Source organism: Lemur catta, chromosome 1, assembly GCF_020740605.2.
Source record: "Lemur catta isolate mLemCat1 chromosome 1, mLemCat1.pri, whole genome shotgun sequence".
Classification (NCBI taxonomy): Eukaryota; Metazoa; Chordata; class Mammalia; order Primates; family Lemuridae; genus Lemur; species Lemur catta.
In genome coordinates this window covers 44,196,909-44,219,244 of record NC_059128.1, presented here as the reverse complement: position 1 = coordinate 44,219,244, position 22,336 = coordinate 44,196,909, and the positions used below count along the sequence as shown (strand labels likewise).

Genomic DNA, 22,336 nt, shown 5'->3' with positions numbered 1-22,336 from the left:
TACTTCCCTTCAGCCCACCAAAAGTCTCAAAGAGACCTTGCTATATCCCATAATCATATAAACCAATTTTAAAGTTTATTTCAAATTTTCATTTTCCTTCCAGGCTCTCATTTTCTCACCAGTATTGGCAGACTGGCTGTGATTCTCTCAAATTCCCACTGATGTAAGCTCCAACCATTTGCTCACTATCTCTACCCATGTGGAAGCAGTCATTTCAATTCTGGAGTCCCTTGGGTTACATCAATATTTCTGGGTTACTTTCTGTACCAAGATTTTATTTATGTACAGTGATGTTCTCTCTCTCCCTACCTCTTTTTATGCCAGCTATTCTCTGGTGCTGAGCATGTGAAATCTCTCTCAAAGAGGCAAGCATTGAATTTATCTGACTTGGTGAAGGGTAGTTCACAGCTACAAGGAGATGTTTTCATTATATGCTAAGATAGGAGCCACTCCAGATTTTTGTAACATTAGCCAGAGAGGTACCCATCCTGCCTCAAGCACGAGTATACACTCAGGATGTTGATCTCTGACTCAGGGGATACGAGCACGTACCTTTCACCTGCACGAAGTCGAGCTGGTGGATGGATTGCAGCAGAGGGCTGTTGTCCAGGCTCAAGTCAAAGTCCGTGGTCATCCTGGGCGTGAGTGTGCCTTTCCCCCACTGATCCTCAGTCAGGTGCACTCTCCTTATGAGGGCGTCAGAAATCTAATCACATCAAAGACCACAGCCTAAGAAATACAACACCACACTCGAAACACAACACTGCTCCTCAGCTCTCTGGGAGCGTTCCCCCCAAACCACCCTGGGACTCACACCCTGCCTGTCTTAGTGCCATTGGTGAAGGGGACACTATTATGACTAGAGTGACCCGTGATTTATCCAGCAAATCTGAACAATTTTGTGAGTTGGAGGAGGGCACTATAAATAATTAGCTGGTATTAATTGATCTAATAGACAAACCTGGATATATGATCATGCATTTATGACTGATCTGCTAAAAGCCAACAACTTTAAAGAATGATATATTGGAGATTAGTCAATTCTTATTAGAAACAACGTCTCTAAGCTTCTAGTTTGAGGTATGGGTATCCTATCAAGACTTGAAAATGAGTTTTATAAACTAGTTTAGAGAGGCTGCACATGGAATTTATTACGTTTTAAGCACATCATATTCATGTGACTATAGCTGTATTCTTTGGTAGAGAGCTTTCATTTCTTTTTCTTTTTTTTTCTTTTTTCTTTTTTGAGACAAGGTCTCACTCTGTTGCCTGGGCTAGAGTGCAATGCTCAAGCGATTCTCCTGCCTCAGCCTTCCGAGCAGCTGGAACTACAGACATATACCACTCCACCTGGCTAATTTTTCTATTTTTTGTAGAGACAGGGTCTTACCATGTTGCTCAGACTGGTCTCTAACTCCTGGACTCAAGTAATCCTCTTGCCTCGGCCTCACAAAGTGCTAGGGTTACAGGTGTGAGACACTGAGCCCAGCCTCATTTCTTATATTCAATCTTCCTCTGTCATTCTTGGCCAGTTTAGTAGCATGTGAGTTGGAAGAGATCTACATGTTCCTTAACAAAAGGTTCCTTATCACTGGGATCAAAACTTAAGTAACATCCAGCTTATATCATAGCATCTCACTAAAACAATTAAAACTGAAGAATGTAAAAAAAAACTTCACTGTATTTGAGAAATCACTGACTTATTGGCCAGTCAGTAGGAGGTGTCAAGAAGGTAGAAACTTTGACACTTAGACATTTCCAGCTGACAAAACTATCCAGGAGATATTGATTGGTAAGGACACAATTCTTAGGCAAGGCAATAATTCCACTTTGGAAAAACTTTCAGGAAATTATGCTTTCATGATTAAACACAAGAACAAAAACAAACCAAAAAAAGCCCATGCACTTCTCAGTCTAGTAGTACATGGTGGCACACACCTCCAGGAAGTCAGTGGAGTTTACTTAGCATGCGTCCTGGCACACATTGCAGTGTGAAGGTGGGTTCTGTTACTGAGGGACCCATGCCCAGCTAGGGCCATTGGAAGCCTGGCCTAGGCTCACTCCCATAGGACATTCGGAATCTGAAGCAGAAACCGGTTAACACTTACCTGCAAAAAGCCACTAGGATCATTTTCCTTAATCACCTCCAAGCAGTACTCCATGAGACCCGTGGTCTGGCGCAGTTTCACAGTGCAGTGAGAGATCTGATCCCGAACCACCTAGGATTGAGGAGAGAACCGAATGGTCCAAAATGGCAGAGGGTGGAAGAGAAGCAAACTGGGGCTGTGGAAAGCTTCTTCAAACCAGAATCCAACAGAAAGGAACTAGGTTTATGAGAATATTCTGTGGCAATGTCTGCTGTGGACAATGGCTCTAGAAGACAGATTGGAAGAGGCCCTTAAAGGAAATTGGTAACAACAGGACCCATCAGAAAGGGACAGATGTTGGAACCCTGTGGACCTGCTGACCTTGGTGCATCAAGGTGCACCTTCCAGAGGTTCCGCTGGCCCCACGCTCTTCTAGGAAGCTGACTCTGCGTGAGCTCCCCAGTGCGTGGTTGCCACTCTGCTTTGTGACACTGCCACCCACCTTCTCACATCCTCTGCCTGACTCTTCTAAAGAGTGGATGTCACCATATACACTCAGTTCCTGTCTATGCCCCTCCCCATGGCCCCAGGGGCATCCATTCTGCTTCTCTTTCCTTGGGTGGCTGGGTGGGGTAGCTGGCGAGCCAAGGGGGAGCTTGGGAGAGACCACAAGATAATGATGAGTAAGCTGGAGAAAGAAGGTGGATGCAGAATTAAGTTTCATGAATAACTCACTTATGTGTCCACACAGACACAGAGTGGAATAACAGACACTGGACACTCGAAAGGGTGGGAGAGGGTGAGGGATGAACAATGATTTAAAGGGTACAATGCACACTATTCGGGTGATGGTTACACTATAAGCCCAGTCCTCACAACTATGCACACTATCCATGTAACAAAACTGCACTTGTACCCCCTAAATCTATAAAAATAAAAAAGTAAAAAAAGAATAACCCACTTAGGATCACTGAGTCATTTGGGAGAGCAGTAGAAAAGGCTGCTCTATTTGCCAAGCTGTGAGTCTGCTTTAACCTAGATAGGCACCTCTCCTAGCATGCACGTTCTGCCTCTGGGAAGTTGTCTTTGCCGAGTGATAAACGCATGACATTCCTTGAAAAGTTTCTTTCTTCAGAGATGTTCTTCTTCTGTGCCCTCTGCTCAGTGACCCAAATCTTGAATTTTGTTGTGTTCTTTTTCCCAGAGATGAGGTCTTGCCATGGTGCCCAAGCTGGTGTCCAATTGCTGGGCTCAAGCGATCCTCTTGCCTTAGCCTTCTGAATCCAGCTTTGAGTGATTTTTGAAGCACAGAATTGAAGAAGGGTTTTCCAGGAACCTTAATTACTTACATCCTCAATATTTATACTACTTTGCAAAAACCTCAAAAATATGCAATGTTTTGGGTTTTACGGATAAAACTAAGTGGGATTTTAATAATTACTTTAAAAACTTTTCCTTGTTCCTTTTCATTTTTTATTATAAATTTATTTTTCATTAAAGAATATTTCATCCACTTTCCAAAACAACAGGGAAATAGATGGAAAAAAAAAGGAAATAATCTCACCATCCTAATGTAAAATTTTAAAGCACTTTGATATTTCCTTTTAGTTTTTTTCTGGAACCAGACTTATTCATAGTTGCAATTACAGCACATGACATTCTTGCCCTCTTCTTAATACTATATTATAGGTATTTTCCATGTTGGCACCATCAATAAATGTTATTGGCTACATAAAGACTCCATTGAGTGGGTAATCACAATTTATTTAATCATTCCTGTTCCCCTATTATTGGACATTTAATGTCTATTTTTTTTTACAACTCATTCATTCATTATTTCTCTTTTGTTCCTAATTTTTTATTGTGGTCAAATATACATAAAATTTTCCAGTTTAGCCATTTTTAAGTGTACAATTCTGTGTCACTAAGTACATTCACATTATTGTGTGACTGTGATCACCACCATCCATCTCCAGCACTTTTTCATCTTTCCAAACTGAAACTCTGTCCCCATTAAACAATAACTCCCCATTCCTCCCTTTCTTCCAGCCTCTGGCAACCGCCATTCTATTTTTTGTCTCTATGAATTGACTATGCTAGGAACCTCATATAAATGGAATCATACAATATTTGTCCTTTTGTGACTGCCTTATTTCACTTAGCATAAGGTCTTCAAGATTCAACCATGTTGTAGCATGTGTTAACATTTTCATCTTAAGACTGAATAATATTCTAGTGTATGTACATACCACATTTTGTTTATCTATTCATCCATTGATGAATACTTGGGTTGCTTCCACCTTTTGGCTATTGTGAATAAAGCTGTTATAAACATGGGTGTACAAATATCTGTGTGAGTCTCTGCCTTTACTTCTTTCGGGCTTATACCTGGAAGTGGAATTGCTGGATCATATGGTAATTCTGTGTTTAATTTTTTGAGGAATCACCATAGTTTTCCACAGCAGCTATAACATTTTATATTCCCACAAGCAATGCACAAGGGTTCCAATTTTTCCACCATCACTTATTATTTTCTTTCTTTCTTTTTTTAAATATAGCCATCCCAGTGGGTGTAAAGTGGTATCTCATTGTGGTTTTGATTTGCATTTCCCTAATGACTAGTCATGTTGAACATATTTCATATGCTTATTGACCATTAGTATATCTTCTTTGGAGATCAAGTCTTTACCCATTTTTTAAATCAGGTTATTTTGTTGTTGTTGTTGAGTTGTAGGAGTTCTTTATATATTCTGGATATTAATCCCTTATCAGATATATGATTTGCAAATATTTCCTCTTGTTCCATGGATTGCTTTTTCACTCCTTTTCACTTCTTGTATCCTTCGGGGCAAAAATATTTTTAATTTTTATGAAGTCCAACTTATCTATATTTTCATTTGTTTCCTGTGCTTTTGGTGTCATATCCAAGAAACGATTACCAAATCCAATGTACTGAAGCTATGTTTTCTTCTAAAAAAGTTTTAGGTTTCACATTTAGTACTTTGATTTATTTGGAGTGAATTTTTGTATATGGTATTAGATTAAGTGTCTAACTAATTTTTGTACATGGTGTTAGGTAAGTGTCTACTAATTTTTTGATATGTGAATATCCAGTTTTCCCCATACTGTTTGTTAAAATGACTATCCTTTCCCCATTGAATGGTCTTGGTATACCTGTAGAAAATCATTTGACCATATATGTGAGAGTTTATTTCTGGACTCTATTCTATTCCGGTGGCCTGTATATCTTTATGCCAGTATCACACTGTTTTGATTATTGTTAGCTTTGCCATAAGTTTTAAAATCAGGAAGTATGAGACCTCCAACTTTGTTCTTCTTTTTCAAGATTATTTTGGCTATTTGGGTGTTCTAATTTTCTAAGAGATGATTTATTATTGCTTTTTAACTTTTAATAATTAAAAGAAAAAATAAATGGTTGGACTCAAAATCTCCTTATTGTAATTGGTAAAATAAATCAACTTTGATATTAAAATTATTTTTGTAACTTTTTGGGGGGATCAAATTTAAAATTTACTAGTTGATTTACTTTCTTCTGACATTCAGCATGTTTTTGACAACCATCATCACCATCTGTTGGTCTGGGTTCAAGGAATGCAAATTATTTCATTTTTTATTCAGAAAATAACAGGAAGATTGGGTTTCTGCTTCTTGGAGAAAAAAACCTCCACAAATAAAACATCTAAAACTCCCAGACAGTTGACCTACAGCTCATGTGCTATTCTCCTCTGCTCTATGAGTTCCCAGAAGACGTTTTTATATTTTGGTAGCCAGCATATTGATGCTGCTAGGTAGCAGAAAGCTCAACAGTCATCATTTCATTATCCAAATGGCATCTGTCCTTTGACTACTGGTACTAAAAGTATGAATAATAAGCACAGGCCAGATCTCAGCACTATAACCCAAAGTGAGTTTGCTTCTGAGACAAAAAAGACTGAATTGTTATGTTTACTTTCCAGAGGCTTCAGCTCAATGATACATAAATGTACTGAAATAAAGACATTACTCAGTCCTCATAAAATTCTGTGTTTGCTTCTATAAATGTCCTTCTCAAGCAAGGTTTATTTGGTGCTGAAGGAGGTCTCTGAGTGTTGGGGCTCTCTGTCTACTCTTAAGAAGATTGATTGTTGCACTGCCAAAAGGTGAGTTTCAGCAGGGGTTTGCCATTGGCTCCTATATTCTATGACTCAAGTTTCTTGGAAGGACTCAATATCCCTCAGTTCCTGGCTCTCAACTCCCACTGTTGCTATAATTCATTTGGTCCATCTTTTTACATTTTAATCAACCCTTTCATAATGATCACAATAGCCTGCGATAAAATCACTGCCAAACATTAAACTATGAGTTCCCAGAGCAGCATTTTGGAGGAGTTGTAATTGATTTATAGTTTCTGAATTAATTTAACAAGATTTCTCACCTTATGGAAATCAGCCAGGTAATTAGATCTTTTAAGAGTATAAATATTTTTTCCACTACTTGAGTGTCTTTATCAACTGTCTTATTTGCTACCTCCTTCAACCTGTGTTTTTCACACCACTTTTTATCATTGTTTATTTCTACATTGTGTTTTTTTTATGTAAAACAGTTCCTAGGAAGCCAGGCCACATCACGTTTTTCTTTGAGTGACACATTTCTGTGCTTTGGCTCTGATGCACAAGAGAACCCCTTGGCACCAGGTTTGTCGCTGGCTGGACTTAACAGTTCCTTTTCTTAGGAACTGTGCAAGTTGCAGGAATCACAGGAATAGGGGCTGGGAGAACAACATTCCTGCTTTCATCTGCACGAAAGCCCAAACCAGCTCTCACAGGATAGTGAATTAATCTGTAGTCCACAGTTTCAGAGAAGGCTTTTAAAATTTTATCAGCAGAGCCACCATCTGTTCTGGATGGCAAGTGCCTATCAATCATTTGAACAGTTCTATTTTGTTAAGTGGCAAATTTACAAAGGTTATTTCTTGGATTAGGATATGACATTGACACCACTCGTTAAAGGAGAGTCTGAGTAACTGTTGTGTCCCTTTGAATGCTCGGACTTTTTCAGTAGCATAGAGTAGCCCAGGAGAGCGTATACAATACAAATGTAAAATTCTGTTCTGCCCGTCCACGACTACGTTTCCATGATTACTAGGCCACTCTCCTTCCTCCAGTCAGTTCATAGGACACAACTAGCAGCAAGACCTGAGGTTAATTAAAAGGAATTTCAATTTTTATCCAGCTTTGAACTTGACACCTTTTCCCCATCTCCATTCACTTTTTATGTGGCTATTTAAAAATTTTTCTTTATTCTTTTTAATAAATACTTTTTCTCATAATTCTCTCATCGTAGGTTCTGAAGAGATATGATTATGGAATTGTTACTCTAAGTAAATATTAACACTCCTATTTAAAAAAATTCTTTCTTAAATATTGGTTGGGCACTGAGGCTCACACCTGTAATCCTAGCACTTTGGGAGGCTGAGCTAGGAGGATTGCTTGAGCCCAGGAGTTCAAGGTTAAAGTGAGCTATGATCACGCCACTGTACTCTAGCCTGGGCAACATAGCAAGACCCTGTCTCTCTCTCTTTCTATATGTATACACACACATATACACATATCTATACATATATACATATATATGTGTATATATATACACATATATGCCTTCCCATCACAGTTTAAAACAATTTTCCTTAAGCATAAGGTAATCCTTTAACTCTTTTTGTTTGTTTCTATCTAAGGTCCAAGTACAGTTGTTGCTCAGTATCCGTGGAGGATTGGTTCCAGGACTCTGCAAATACCAAAATCCATGGATGCTTAAGTCTGCGATGTAAAATGATGCTGTATTTTCATATAACCTAAGCACATCCTCCTGTACACTTTAAATCATCTCTAGATTACTTATAATACCTAATACAATGTAAATGCTACATAAATAGTTTTTATATTGTTCGGAGAAAAATTACAAGAAAAAAAAGTCTGTACATGTTCAGTACAGACATTTTTTTTCCCCAAATATTTTCAATCCATCATTGGTATAATTCATGGATGCAGAACCCACAAACATGGAGGGCTGACTGTACCTTTAAGATGCAAGCCTGAAGAATTGTTTTCTATGGGTACTTTGGTTGGGGTGGGGGGTTGTTTCTATGTGTCCCATCATCTCCTGAAGCACAGTGACCCACTGATGCTTTGAATTGACTCACGTGTGAGTTAAAGGTGTAGTGCACTGGCTGTTAGATTCATCTGGTAAAATAAAAAATTCTCCTGCTTTTTCCTAAAGTAAAATGTTAGCTACCATATTGTTGTTACATTCACTGAGACTTAGAGGCATTTAAATTAAGGAAGAATATTTAAAATTTCTCCCATGCCACCATTTTCCCACATGGTTTCAGGCAAATATTTTTCTCATTCTCTTGACACCACCCTCTCTGTACTAATGTTATTAACTTACCCACACTGGTAACTAATCATCAAAGACAAGTCTGAGGCTTTGAGTTTTTAATCAAGAAAAGGATCATTTAGCCCTATTAAATAAATTAAACATGCACCTGTTTTGAGGAAGACTTGAGATTTTAACAGTAAAGCTGTGAAATTTCTATTCCAGAAATGTGAATGTCAGCAACAGCCTTATCAATAAACACTGAGTGGAATATGCAAAGCACACTCTTAGTGTATAGAATACTTATCCTTGCACGAGAAGTTAACAAGGGAAGAAATACAAGGCATTTAAAGAGATAAGCATATTTATTGGTGCAGTCCCAACCACACAGGAGAACGTTTGCCATTGATGGTGGGTCCCAATAAAAGTGATGCAATATGGTGTTTTGTGGGATGTGAGGTGCAGTAGGTATAGTGGATTACTCCACCATCTTCAAAGTATGAGTTAGGTGCCTTTTGCAGGTAAGGAGTGTCACCCATATGCGGGTTTAGGCAAAGGGCCTTAAAGAAATTCTGAAACTGCCCTTCACGGCCATTGCCAAACTGAGTAGGGAGGTTTTCAAGGATGTGTCCCCTAACATAGGGGAATCCCAGCTGTGTGTAGTAGCTTCCTGGTGATTCCATGGGCCCTGGGCACCCAATCCCATACAGACTATCTGTGACTTGCTCCTACAGGGTGGGAAGCAGAGGACCACACAATTTTCCAAATGAAACTCTGAAAGGAATTCCTTACTAATTACGGGCTTGTAATCAATCATAATTGTGGCTGAGAGATTGGAGTTGGCCCCTACAGACTTCTGCTGCGGGCGGTTGAAGGTTTCAAGTTGTTCTATGTGCCTGCATTTTCCAAATGTCTTCATCGTAATGGACTAACTACACTCTTTGCCATAGTTTTATTGGTATTGAGCAGGTTATTGGCTTGAATTTGTTGCTTTTTCTTTCTAATAATGGCTATAGCTAGTCAAGTCACATCTAATTACTTTTAAATTCCTTCCTTCCTCCCTCCCTTCCTTTCATTTTCTTTCTCTCTCATCTGAATCAAAAAATTATTTGCCTGTTATGAAGCAATGGCAAAATAGCTGAAGTAAGCAGTTCATAAGCCAATAATATTCGCAATGTAAATTTGTACTTTAAAGGATATGGCCCTATAATTAATTTTTTGCAAACATAATTGGATCATAACAGGCAATACATGGGAAATAATAACAAAGATAATGATGAAAATAATAGTAATGATTCTAACAAAACCCAGTGGTACACTAGGACTCAAAATCAAGCATTCTAGGTAATTATAATTGGCACATGAAAGCTCTCTGTAAATATGAAGTCTCTAACACAGTGAGCTTCATCATTATCCCTCAGCATCCTTGCTGAGTCATTTTGTTGGTATGTTAAATTTACCAACCACACATAGAAATTAAGGAGTAGATAGTTTTCCAGAAAGATTTTGAGTAACTATCACATTTTTTTCTTTCAGAGGACCTTAGAATTGAAAGGTAACCAAGAAGATATATATCACCTTGTACTATTCAATGTCTGAATGCTTTCTAAAATATTAGAGCAAGAACACCTTTAAGATGACTTCAGAATTACTTCAAATTCTGAATGTTACATAGGGAAAAATAATTCTCAGATATTCCTTTGGCTTACCAAAAGAAAATGAAAAGTTTCTGAAGAAAAGCATAGATCTCACTAATGACAGATTTTAAGTTAAGTGTTGTCACAAATTCCCTGTGATGATCATAGAGAGTGAGGAAAGTTTAGGGCTTTACACAGGTAGGGAAGACCTTGGAAGGATGTTAACACAAGGTAGAGATAAGGACAAAAAATCCTGGGGATCCAGTTTACTCTGCCGATTGTTGGAATATTGCCCAAGTAGTTCCAGATATGTGTTAGTAATATTTCCTGGAAGCTCAGAAACACTTTTTTCCTCCAGTAGTTTTTTGACATTTGCTTTAGTTCACCACATCCTGAAAACAGATATTTGGCTCCCAGCATTTTTTCAAACCACAGAACAGTATTACCTATAATTTACATTTCAGTTTTCCTAAAATATGACCACATCTGCATGTGTGTCAAAGCCTTTTTGCTTTCTTAGCTTTTAAAAATAGCTCGCCCAACTTTGTGAACTATTTCATAGAATGTTCAATTATAAACTGAGGCCACAAAAGAATCTCTCAGATTCAGAGATAACACCACCAGTATGTGGACTAATCTTACACCATGAGCTATGGTATTACGGAATACAAGCCCCTGGAAACACTTCTTCAGTGGGTTGAATGGAACTGTATTTCCCGTTATTCTCTCTCAATGATAACAACAATAATAATAGCTAATATAGATTGAGGACTGCACCGAGCTCTTCACAATCTCCTGTGAGGTACCACTCTGGCCTTATTTTACACACAGATGAAATCAACTGAGCCACAGATTTGCCCAAGGTTGGAGACTTAGTAAGTGGTAAAGTGTGTCCTCTTACCCTGGTCTCTATGATACAGAATCTGGGCTCTTCACCAGTCAGCTCCATCTTGCCTCAGAACCAGAGCTGTTACATCTGTTCAAGCAATCAGTGCTTTCAGAGAGGGACATGAGCAGATTATAAAGACTGTGTAAATACACACTTGCTTTCCAGCATCCCCAGCCTTTTGGATTGCTCAAGGAGAGAAGTTGCCAGGAAAATGCACACACAACTCCCCTCTTTGTCAGCAAAAAGCAGGCCCCCAGAGAACTCAGCCAAAGGGAAGCGGAAGAACATAAGATTATGCCCGTGGGACAGTGAATGATGGCTTAGCCAACAAAGACAGAAAGAAGTACTGTGCTTGGCAAGTGATATCTATAAAAGGCCAGTCTTTTCTCATAAATCTAAGTAGCAATGAAAGTGACAAGAGAGGGAAAAGGCAGGGGAAGAGAAGAGAGAGGGAGCCGTAGAGGCCCATATCAGTGTCATGGCGGCAGCAGCATTGGTGGCTGTTTTTAGAAGCAGTGACGGACACAATCAGCTTAAAATAGCAGAAGAAACAAATTGCTCAGGACAGAAGACAGAACAGCTTTGCTGCCGTGAGGGACAACCAGCCACCTGTCTCTGGTTTCTGCGGTCCTTTGAGGTCTGGGGCAGGGAACTCCAGGCTGGGCAGGGTGCAGTGAGGACAGGCAGCTGCCTCTGCTCAGCAGTCCCCAGCACATCCACGTGCCCTGGCAGGGCAGCCCAGCCAGTGCAGGTGGATGGAAAAAGGACAAAGTCATGGGTCGTGGTGTCCCATGCTGCCTTAAAGCCACTCCTGTGCAATCTACATCTGCGTCCACAGCACAGTCCCTAACTGATTTTCACACAGTCCTGTCCTGCAGAGGTAGCGGGAGGACATGGGGGCTTTTCATGCCTTCCGCCGTCTTTGATAGGGATAAATGATGCATTCTCATTCTTTGATTTCCTCTTCCCTCCGGACTGTGTAGGGGCCGCCCCTGGGCAGGAAATTGGCTTTTGCCCAGAGTCAGCGAAGCTGGACGTGCTTCTTGAGGCCAGAGATCAATAGGTCCAGACACGGCCTGTTGAACAAACAAACCTTCCTTATGACAGATAGCCAAGGGCCTGGGGTCTTGCACACAAGCCAAGGCGTCTCATTGTCCTGCACGAGGTAATGCGATCAAGAGGTTGAGATGCAAACATTCACCTCCCTTGAGCAATCGCCCAGAACGAATGGAACAGGCCACCTCAAGGCATCAAAGAAAGTCACATACCAGGAAGTAGCTGCGGGGCAGAAAGTATAAAAATAAAACGACTGGTGCTTTCGAGCTGCAGTCTTGTACCATCTTTGTGTGTCTGTGTGTTTCTTTCTGTGTTCATCCCCAGTTCTGTAATCGGGCCGCAACAGATTGCTGCCCTGATTGCTGTCTCTCCTGTATAGAAAACCTGGAGTTGCAACGATAGTCACCTACCTACCATGCTTTGTTTTAAAACTGCCAGAAAAGTATTTCCAATTTTTTTTTTTTTTTAAAGACAGGGTCTCGCTATGTTGCTCAGGCTGGAGTGCAGTGGTGTAGGTGATCATCACTCACTGTAACCTTGAACTCCTGGCCTCAAGTGATCTTCCCTCCTCAGCCTCCCAAAGTGCTGGGATTACAGGCATGCGCCATCACACTGGGTCCATTTGTAATGTTTAAAAAAAAAGATTTCTATTAAGAAAAAGTTACAATTTTATGTCTAAGTACTTAAATAGTTGTTCCACTATTTAGCAGGGGAGACCCTAGTCGTCCAGTTCATTTCCCAAAGACATCTGCAGTTTTATTTTACACAGCTCTGTGTGATTCAAGTGATATTTTGAGGACTGCTATAACAATAAAATTCTGGGTTTCTGAAGGGTGCTGAAATTGAAGGGCTATAGTGACAATCTTTTAGTTATGTTAGGGCAGGCGATAGAAACAAAACATCTATTGGTCCTCAGGCCTAAATGGAAGAAGCAAGACCATGGTTCACACTGTGCTGATTGCTGTTTTCTCCCCTGACAGCTTAGCTGATTCCTGCAGGCAAGAATGTAAGCAAAGAGGCCAGTAACACAGACCTCCTGCAGTTTGGGCTATTTGGATGCCAGCTCTTTTATGAGGTGCTCTGGGACCCTTTCAGCTGCAAGTAATTTTGCCCTCCTCACAAATTCTATGGCAGTGGCCACCTTTCTCCTGGAAGCTCGCTCTCTACCCATGTTGGAGTCATTTGTGGGTGTGGCTTATCTCTTCCACTGAACTGAAATCTCCATAGGGCAGGATTCTTACCCCCATGTCCCATCCTCTCCCAGTACCTCTACCCAGCACTCTGAGCCTACAGCCAGACATCATTCTCCCTTCACCTCAGTCCCAGGCCAACACTGCACACCCACCCGCCACCCACTGGCAGCCACCCTGAGGCTTCCTGATGCCCCGCCCTGGCTGATTGCCCCCTGCTGGACTCCCTTCTGCCTCGCTGGTCTCATCCACCCACCCTGCTCTCACACCTTGCGGCCCTGCTCCAGAGGGGCAATAGATGGGATATCAGATGTCTCCAGGAGGACCAGCCCCACCAGCAGGGTCCTATACCTGTAGCCAGTTGACCCCACCGTGTGGTGACAAAAGCCCATACAGCTGTCCAACTGTAAAGTTCCCTTCAGAAGTTACGACAAATCTTATTTGTTTTCTGTTTTCCAATTCAAAAATGCACTTTTGCCTCTGTATGGCCACCGTATCTAAAATTTCAACCCCCATCCCCCGAACTCACCATCCCCTTTTCCTGCCTTTTAAATTTTATTTTTCTTGGCACTTTTTACTAACATACTGAACATTTTACTCATTGTTGTGGTTTGAATATCCCCTCTAAAATGCACTTTGGAATTTACTTGCCATCAAAGCAGTATTAAGAGGAGTATTTAAGAGGTGCTTTGGCCATGGGGGCTCTGCCCTCACAAGATTAATGCTGTATCTCGGGAGTCATTGTGGGGGTGGGATCCTGAAAAAAGCATGAAGTTCAGCCCCCGTCCCCTCTCTGTCTCCCACGCTCACTTGCCCTTCTGCCTTCCACCACAGGACGACACAGCACGAAGGCCCTCACCAGATGCCAGTGCCATGTTCCCGGACTTCACAGCCTCCAGAATCATGAGCCAGTAATCTTCTATTGTTTATAATAACCTGGTCCATGGTATTTTGTTATCGCAACATAAAACGAATGAAGCTACCTATCTTGCTTACTGTTTACCCCTCCTGGTAGAATATAAGCCTATGAAGGCGGGCATTTTTATTTATTTATTATTCCGGCACCCATAGCAGTTTCTGGCCCACTGGTTGGGTAAATGAAGGAGTAAGTGGTGAATGAAGGGATGTGCTGGCTCCTTTCTGGCCAGGCCACTGGCTGCTCACTCCTGTGTGCATCGTCCCCTCCTGCCCAGGGGAGGGACTTCCCCTAGCCTGCCCATCAGGGTCCCTGGAGCCAGGCTCCTTGGCTTTCTGCTCTCCCCACAGTGCAGCACTCACCTTCAGCTTGTGCTCATGCTCCTTGTTGACACGGGCCAGCAGCTGGGCTTTCCTTCTGTTCAGGGCATCGATAAGGGCATCACACTGGGCCACCAGGCACGCTTCAAACTCCACACTGTTCTCCTGTGTGACAGAGCACATTTCTCAGCTGCGAGGTGCTGGGTGTCTTGGGCTACCAGAGAGAACAGAGCTGCCCCCCGCCCCATGCGCGTGTGGGGTAGAAATCCCTGCTGAAGGGAATGAAAAGAAACTCTGTCCACAATGCACATTTGGTATTTTTTGAATAACTGGATAAACTTTACTCTATAGTGGTAGTGTTTTGCTTTAAATTTAGATTGAAAGGATAAATATTTATCACTTAAGTTTATTTTTATCAAAAGGGTATCATCTCCACAATTTAAATTATATTAAGTAAAATAAAGCTTTAGTTTGTAGAGTCGGACATGAATCCTTTCGAGGGACATGTATGCATGGTGAAAGCTGGCATTCAGAAAGGCAGCCAGGAGGCAGTGGGGTATTATCAAGGCACGAGAGCCAGGAATCAGTAAATCCAAGGGAAGAAAGAGGATGTCAATGGTCTTCAATATTAAACAATAATCCAATAATAACAGAAGTTTATAAGATATAAGAATAATGGGCAAAAGTACTTGCCCCTTTCATTAAGGAAGACAGTTAAGAACCATCAATGCTTCTAATAGTCATCAACCTGCCGTAAAAATCAGACATGAATCAACAGCTTGTGCAGCAAAGGCAGCTATATACTAAATGAATTATAGCTTCTCCATGATGTTTAAATGAAATGCTGACTATAACACTTTTATTTGATTTAAATCTACACATGCCATAGATATTTCTTTTAATCAATTCTCTGAGTTATAAACATTTATTAAAGATAATCCTTTCAATGAGGTACATATATAATTTTCATTCTTAAACCATAATCTGAAAAAAAATGTAATTTACAGCAAATGAAAGCTAAATACTCATATATGCAATAACAGCACTTAAAAAACAGCACCCTATTGAGTAAACTATAAAATTTGGGGGCTGGCAAGGAAGGAACAACTTAGCCTATCAAATTTTAATTTATTCCCAAAGTCATAAAGAACTGTGTCTCTTTATATAATAATTAACTGATACGTATTTGGTAACTGTTCCAAATTCAAGGTCTTCGTATAAGGTATGCATTAGTAATTGCTTGAGCAATGGCTTCTACACATGTAAATTTCAGTAGGGGGGAAACCTTGTCCTTATAGGCTCTGTCACTGATTTTAAGCAGAAAGAAAGCTTTGCTCTGATGAAGAGGCCAGGGCAGAGGCAAGCCTGGGGCTGCACATTTTATGCCAGCAAAAGCAAAGAAAGGACTGATTGATAAACTCTTGCTTTGGAAAACAGAAGGAAGTATACAAAATGGTTAGGTTGTTAGGGAATCAAAAGTTTTAACATAGGCATACATGCCAAAAAAAAAAAAAAAGGCAAAGAAATCAGTGTGTAATGCTTTGAAAGGACAGCTTACATTTAAAAATCCATTTCTGCCTTGACATGGGTTAAATATTAACTTAGAAAGCCAATTTATTGTAGGCCAGAGCTAAGGTTATTTCTGTGAGGCAAACCTCAAAACATAAGAATGCCAAACAGTTCACAGGGTCATTGCTTTAGCTACTATGCCCTTTCCCCTTCAGCTATAATGGAGAATTCATGAGCGCTCAAATGTTGGTTGACCTGCTGGCCATTGTGTCCAGATGAAGCAATGTGAAATTATAATCCCTAGGGGATCATGGTTGAAAAATATTTAAGTATGTAAGTGGAGAAGAAGCATTATCATGGATCAAGAAGGAAGAAAGGAAGGACAAAAGGAAAGGAAGGAAGAAAAGAAGGAAAAAAAGAAAGAAAAGAAGGAAGAAAGAAAAAAGAGAGAAAATGTGACTTGTTACCATTAAATAAGATATACTTGTCACAAGGTGCTTTGGGAACCTATAAAAAAACTTTGCAATAATGACCCTGAATTCACAAAGAAATAGGACTCTTTCTGAATATTCAGTAGTAGAGAATTAGGACGTCAGTGTGGAAGACAGCAACCACTTGGAAAACCAGGCTGTGTTTCCAGCTTGTTGGCAAAAGGTAACCATCTTAAGAAGGAATATGTTTGAAGTTGATCTGTATGTATGTTTGTATGTATAGAAGATACAGCATTAAAAAAAATTAATAGGAATTTTTCCACAACACATAAAAATACAAGAAAAGAAACAAACTCCCCCACTACACAGTTACACATTAACCCATGGGGTTTCCTGGGTGTTCCAGGTGATGCCAATACCTGAATCTGCTGGACCATGTTGCGAAGCTGTACCAGGAACTCCTTGGCTTCTTTGGCCCTGTCTGACAGTCCGTTCAGCGCCTGGGAGAGCTGGCTCTGCAAAGACAAAGAAAGGAACCATGGAGCTATAATCAGAGGAAGCCGCAATGAAGCCACACGTGGTTGTTTTCAGCAAGACCCCAAGTCAGAGAGTCATCAGCCTCCTCAGAGTCCTCTTGTCTGAGGTTGGGCCATTTAGCTGACATTTGTACATGTGGATTCTGGTAACAGTGGTGTCCAAACTCCTTGGCACCGGGTTAGTTTTTCCTCTGATGTGGTGAAAACTTCTAGCCAGGGCAGCCAAAGGCCCTCACCAGCTGATACCTACCTAGAATTTCCTCATTTCATTCATTAATTAATAATTTATTTAATACCTATTATTTACTAAGGACTAACAAAACAGAACAATGAGTCAGATAATCTGATTATTATCAACTTTACTTAGCCCAAAAGGCTACTGGCCTGGGATTGGAGCAGAAAGAATGAAGAGAGTGAGAACAGGACGAAGGAAGGAAGGATTAGGTTCCGCTTCCCAGCTTCTCCCAAGTACAGCCCTGCTGCCCTAACTCCTCTCCACACTAGCCTCCTAAACCAAGGTTTGCTCTCTCTGACCTCCACCCCACCCCACCCGTGTGCGGGTGCAATTCTGCTAGGGAGATAAGGTGTGCAGCTAGGCACTGCTGTCCCAGCCTCCCTGCCTGCTGGGGTGGCCATGGCACACACTGCTGATCTATGAGACCCAAGTGGAAACATGCTGGGGATGCGAGGGGTCTGAGGAAGCTTTGCCTTTCTGCTGATATGGGACTGGTGGCGACTGGTGCAGCTTTTCCCCGGGGCCCCCCTGACTTTACGATGGATGGGATGTCTTCTGACTCACATGAGGAGAAGACCCTCAGGATATGGGTGGAGGGGTGGGAAGAGAGGGAACCTGGGTTCTGATGGCATCTTTGAGCAGCTGAGCCAGCACCTACCACCAGGCTTCTTGTTAGTACCTGTTCTGGAATTTTCCATGACTCGCAGCCCTTATCATTATACTTGATACAAAACTCCTTCTCCTAGCAGATCGGGCTTACCCTTTCATCCTCACAGAGACAGACTCCCTTTTCCGCACCACCTTCTTTGGAAACTAAAGCCCATTCTCTTCCTTGCCAACACAGTGCTTCATCTACCCTTTCCTTTTAGTAAAAGGAAGGAATCCTAAAATTATATCTCTTGGTCTGTGAATGTTTTTCTTTTATGTTTGCCTTATTAAATACAAAGTTGAGCACTGACTCTCTTAAAAAATATGCATGCCAAATGCTTGGTGGAAACAATGTGGGATGGCAGAAAGAACACAGGCTTTAAAAAGGGTTCAGATTCTGGCTCTGTCCCTTGCTAAGTGTGACCTCGAGAAAGTTACCTCTGCCTGAATTACTCTAGTGGAAAAAATGGGAAGAACAATAACGTTTGGTAGTTGGATTATTGTGAGAGTTGACTGCATGAACCCATGTGAAAGCTCCTGCTAGTAAATGGTAGTGGTTAAGGGAATTACTCTGAATTCATAAATGCTGCCAGTTACTGGCTGTACAACCCTTTGTAATAAATAGTTTTACCTCATCCATAAAATAAGAATAATACTATTCTTGGGTGTTGTGGGCATTGCATGAGATACTATACCTAAAGCCCAGAACCCTGCTGGTGCATAGTGCATGATGCATGCTTAATAAATGTTGGCTGTCATTGACTCATTCTCTTTCTTCATTCCTGCTCACAAACACCTGCTGACTGCAGGGATTCGTAGGACAGATTCCTGGAACAGGATCATATTCTCTGTTGGAGAATATCCTTGATCACTTGTACGTTGCTCTATGTACTCAGACTCCAGGAGGCTGGACCAACACAACTGAGTAAGAAAAAGCACAAAGTGAGCCTACAGTTGCAAAAGGCTTACTCAATTCTTTATGATCAAGTTCTAGCTGGAACATTATTTGGGGTAAAAGCTTCTCCTTAAGAACTATTTCCAGGAGCCCAGGGGATAAAGGTGAAGGAAAAGGGTCTCATTTGGAAGAGCAGGCAATAAAATAAGAGAAACATTTTAAAGGAGACTTTTTTTTTTCATTGTTACTTCCAAACTCATATCTTTTTTTTTTTCTGAATGAGTAAAAATCTGCTAGGCTACCACAGTTTTCTTCCTCTTTTTATTATAACCTATTCTTAGTAACCACACAGAGGTTTGAATACAGAAGCCAAATTCCTTTGGCTACAGAGAAGTGAAGCTACCTGATTTCTTGTACTCTAAACCTTGCAATTAATTCGGTCTGTATTATGTAAGTCAGAAATCAGGTGCTGCTATATACTTAGAAAAAAATTAGTCAGTAGTGACAAAGAGTGCTGGGCTCATTCAGGATTTTATATGGCAAAGCAATAAATGAAGTGCAAAAATCAATTTATTTCCAGATTTCCTCTCTTTGTATTTACATTCAGTCCCAAGAATGCCTTCTACCTGGCCAGTGATTATTCTGGTATTTGATAAACAACTACATTAGAAGATAAAGATCTAGAAACCTTTCTCTTAAGCTTTATCCACTTGTAGAAATTGTGCAGGAGACAATAAAAAACACTGGAAAAGTATTTATTCCTAGAAAGTGCTCTTATTGTAAGAATTTATCTGTGCATTGCTTTTATAAGGTAGTCTTTTGATCACATTTATAAGCTATATTTAATGTAGAAGAACATTATTATTGATTTTGTTCCCCAGAAGCATTTAAATTCCTGCTGTGTGCTAACGGAGATGTTCTGTATTCAGGACCACAGAGCAGCCCTGTAAATTTATGACCAGAACACTGAAGATGCTAATGTGTTGTGTTTGTTTTCAGCACAGCATCTCTGGCTGTACATGCAGTCATTAGAAGGAGAAAGGCATGGTTCTAAAAGCTGTTTAAAGTACCTAAGCAATGGCATTCATATTTCTTGGATATTTGTTTTCTAATTTACTGAAAAGGTGTCATGATCTGAAAGTGAATGAGATGGGAAAATGATGCAGCCGCCCAGCACTGACAGCTCTTCTTTGAGTTGTTCTCGCATGCTGGGAACAACCAAGGTCTCCCAGAAAGATGGCAAGCTGTTCCTCCTTCCCTCCTTGCCTGGCTTCCCCCCTCCACCTTCCACCCTCACCTCGGCACCGCTTGTCTCCCTAGGAGAGATCAGGAGCTCAACCTGGGAGCAACTGTGGCAGATGTTTCAGAACCTATTTCTGGTGCTCAGCAAACAGGTAACGAAATTGAATCCGGCCTGACTAACCCCAAGTTGCCCGAGCTTCCGCCCAAGCTGCTAGGCATGCCCAGACCAAACATAGAGTCTCTCTCCTTTCCCCGCCATAGATATCATTGACGTGTCATTTTTCCCTCAATTTACTGTGAATGTTGGATGGAGACAAACTGGGACGAATGAAAGGAAGCACTCTGGCTGTCTGGGATCTGAAGTTACAGGCACCGGATGGGTCAAAAGGGTCAGCCAAAGAATTGGTACACAACAGATGAGGCGGCAAACAAGCCAAGGCAGCTTGATGGCCCAGAAAACGACCTTGCTGCCTCCCCGTTCATCGCCCAGCCGGGGAACCAAAGCCAACTCCGCCTCCTCCCGGAGTTCCAAGGTAAACACAAAACACGGCAGGAAAGTGACCACTGATGCCATGGGATTCTGAAGGAGGCCCCAAAGCCCTCCCCCCCCAGGAGAATGATAGTTTTTCTGATGAAATACTGATTTTTGAGTCATACTACGTTAGTGACATTGTACAATTAAAAAGTGAAAGAAATTCTAATAGTTACAGTATATTGGTCATTTCTCATGAGCCAGGAACTCTGATGGGTGCTTTCAATGTAGATTCTATTTAATCCCAATCACCACTCTGCTGCTTTGCAGAGGCACAGAAAAGATATACCTGCGTGAAGGTTTTACTGAACTCAAAGAGCCAGAACACAAACCCTTGTCTGATACCAAAGTCATGCTCTTTGCTCCAGCCTCCCAAACAAAGAGAATTCTTCTCTCACCCTTGCAGAAAGGCACAAAACAACCCACAGTGAGAGTGTGTAAAACCAGAGAAGGTGAGCCGATGAGGGGATTATGGTCGATTATGAGGGGATTTGATTATACTTAACAGTCAGATAATACGTCAACTCCAGCATGACTAGTTAACCTACAAAATGTTCAACTTCTTTTTTCTTGTGTAAAGTTTTTGGTGAATTTGAAAAAGATCCCTGTCAGAGGGGAGTCTCATGGCAGAGGGGAAGATGCTTTGGACTGAGGTTCAATGCCAGCTTTATCAACTCCTGGCCTGAGATCCTGGGCAGAGATTGGGCTGAGTGGGGAAATAAGGTAACGGAATGAGAACTCACCGAGTGACTAGTGATTTGGGGAACTATCATGCTGAGCTGCCCAAGGGGTATGATTCTCCTTCTAGGCAAAATTTCTGTTTTTCCTACTTGCTCCTTTGCTGCCTGCAAGAAGGGATCTGTTCTCTGGTTTCTCTGGTGATGGAAGATCCTGGATCTACCTGAACCCCAGCTCATGATAGTCGCATGGGCAGGAATCCTCAGAGGCCAGCCTGCCCAGAGATGCCAATGTGGCTCTAGGCCCAGCAAAAAAAACAGGGTTGTGATCTGCAAAATGTGTAGCTGGGCCTGGGAATTGAAGCACACAGCCTAGGGACAACAGGTATATGTGTATGAGTGTGAGTGAGTATATGCATGTGAGTGTGTGAAAGTGTGTGTGTGAGTGTGTGTGTGTGTGTGTGAGAATGTGAGTATGTGTGTATGTATGTGACTGTGTGTATGTGAGATATCTCATCAGTGGAGTATGGGGAGGCTCTTGGCTTGGGAGAGGCTGGCGTCAGAGGGGACTTATGGATAGGGAACTGGTCCATTAAACTGTGGCGTATTGCTAACTGCTTTTGAGAGAGATTTTCTCCTTGACCAAGCTCTAGCCAGGCTCCTCTGAGCCCTCTTCTCGACTAGGCCTCGGCCTTGGCCTGTAAAGACTTGAACAAACACTAACAGTTTCTAACAGTTCAAGGCTGAATCCATAAGATGAGCCTAGCCCCCTTTAAAGTGCCTGCCTGAGAAAATTCAAGGCTGTCAAAAGAATTTAATGTTTGTTCCATCCAACACCTGAAGATAGAAGCTCTATCTCCCAGTCTCTGTGGGAAGGTAGAGCTTAACTTCAATAAGCACCAGCTAGCAAACCTAGATGGGTTTCATATAGACCAGTCCCTCCTTCCTGATTTTTGTAATTTTGCACTTCTCTGACTCTAAGTCCCTGCTCCCCTTTCCTTATTCCCTGCCTTTAAGGTGCCCAGTTGCCTCTGTGCCAATTGACAGTGAGTTTGGTGCATGCTGGGCTCTTTTCCTCATTGCAATAGTGTATTCTTGATTAAATAATACACTATTGTGTATTGAATTGTGTATTAAAGGACAGATTAAAATCTGTTCTTA

General features: G+C 41.3%; 1 protein-coding gene and 1 long non-coding RNA gene across 13 annotated transcripts in view; one reads left to right on the top strand and one right to left on the bottom strand.

Moving 5' to 3' along the window:
- TRIM9 (tripartite motif containing 9) overlaps window positions 1–22,336 on the bottom strand; it is a 106,848-nt gene that overhangs the window by 33,697 nt on the left and 50,815 nt on the right. For all 10 annotated transcript variants that reach the window (XM_045567281.1, XM_045567352.1, XM_045567340.1 and 7 more), the window contains exons 2-5: window positions 16,830–16,925; window positions 14,513–14,635; window positions 2,109–2,219; window positions 553–706 (exon numbers count right to left, since the gene is read on the bottom strand). In XM_045567281.1, the coding sequence (XP_045423237.1) occupies window positions 553–706; window positions 2,109–2,219; window positions 14,513–14,635; window positions 16,830–16,925 (484 nt within the window). The remainder of the gene's footprint in view (window positions 1–552; window positions 707–2,108; window positions 2,220–14,512; window positions 14,636–16,829; window positions 16,926–22,336) is intronic.
- Window positions 16,367–20,892, top strand: LOC123649325. Of its 3 annotated transcripts, XR_006738989.1 has the most exons (4): window positions 16,367–16,633; window positions 16,817–17,053; window positions 20,045–20,499; window positions 20,769–20,892. It is a non-coding gene; the product is annotated as an uncharacterized LOC123649325 (long non-coding RNA). The 3 variants fall into 3 exon arrangements; XR_006738988.1 differs by lacking the exon at window positions 20,769–20,892 and having other exon boundaries at window positions 20,045–20,667; XR_006738990.1 differs by lacking the exon at window positions 20,769–20,892 and having other exon boundaries at window positions 16,817–17,464; window positions 20,045–20,667.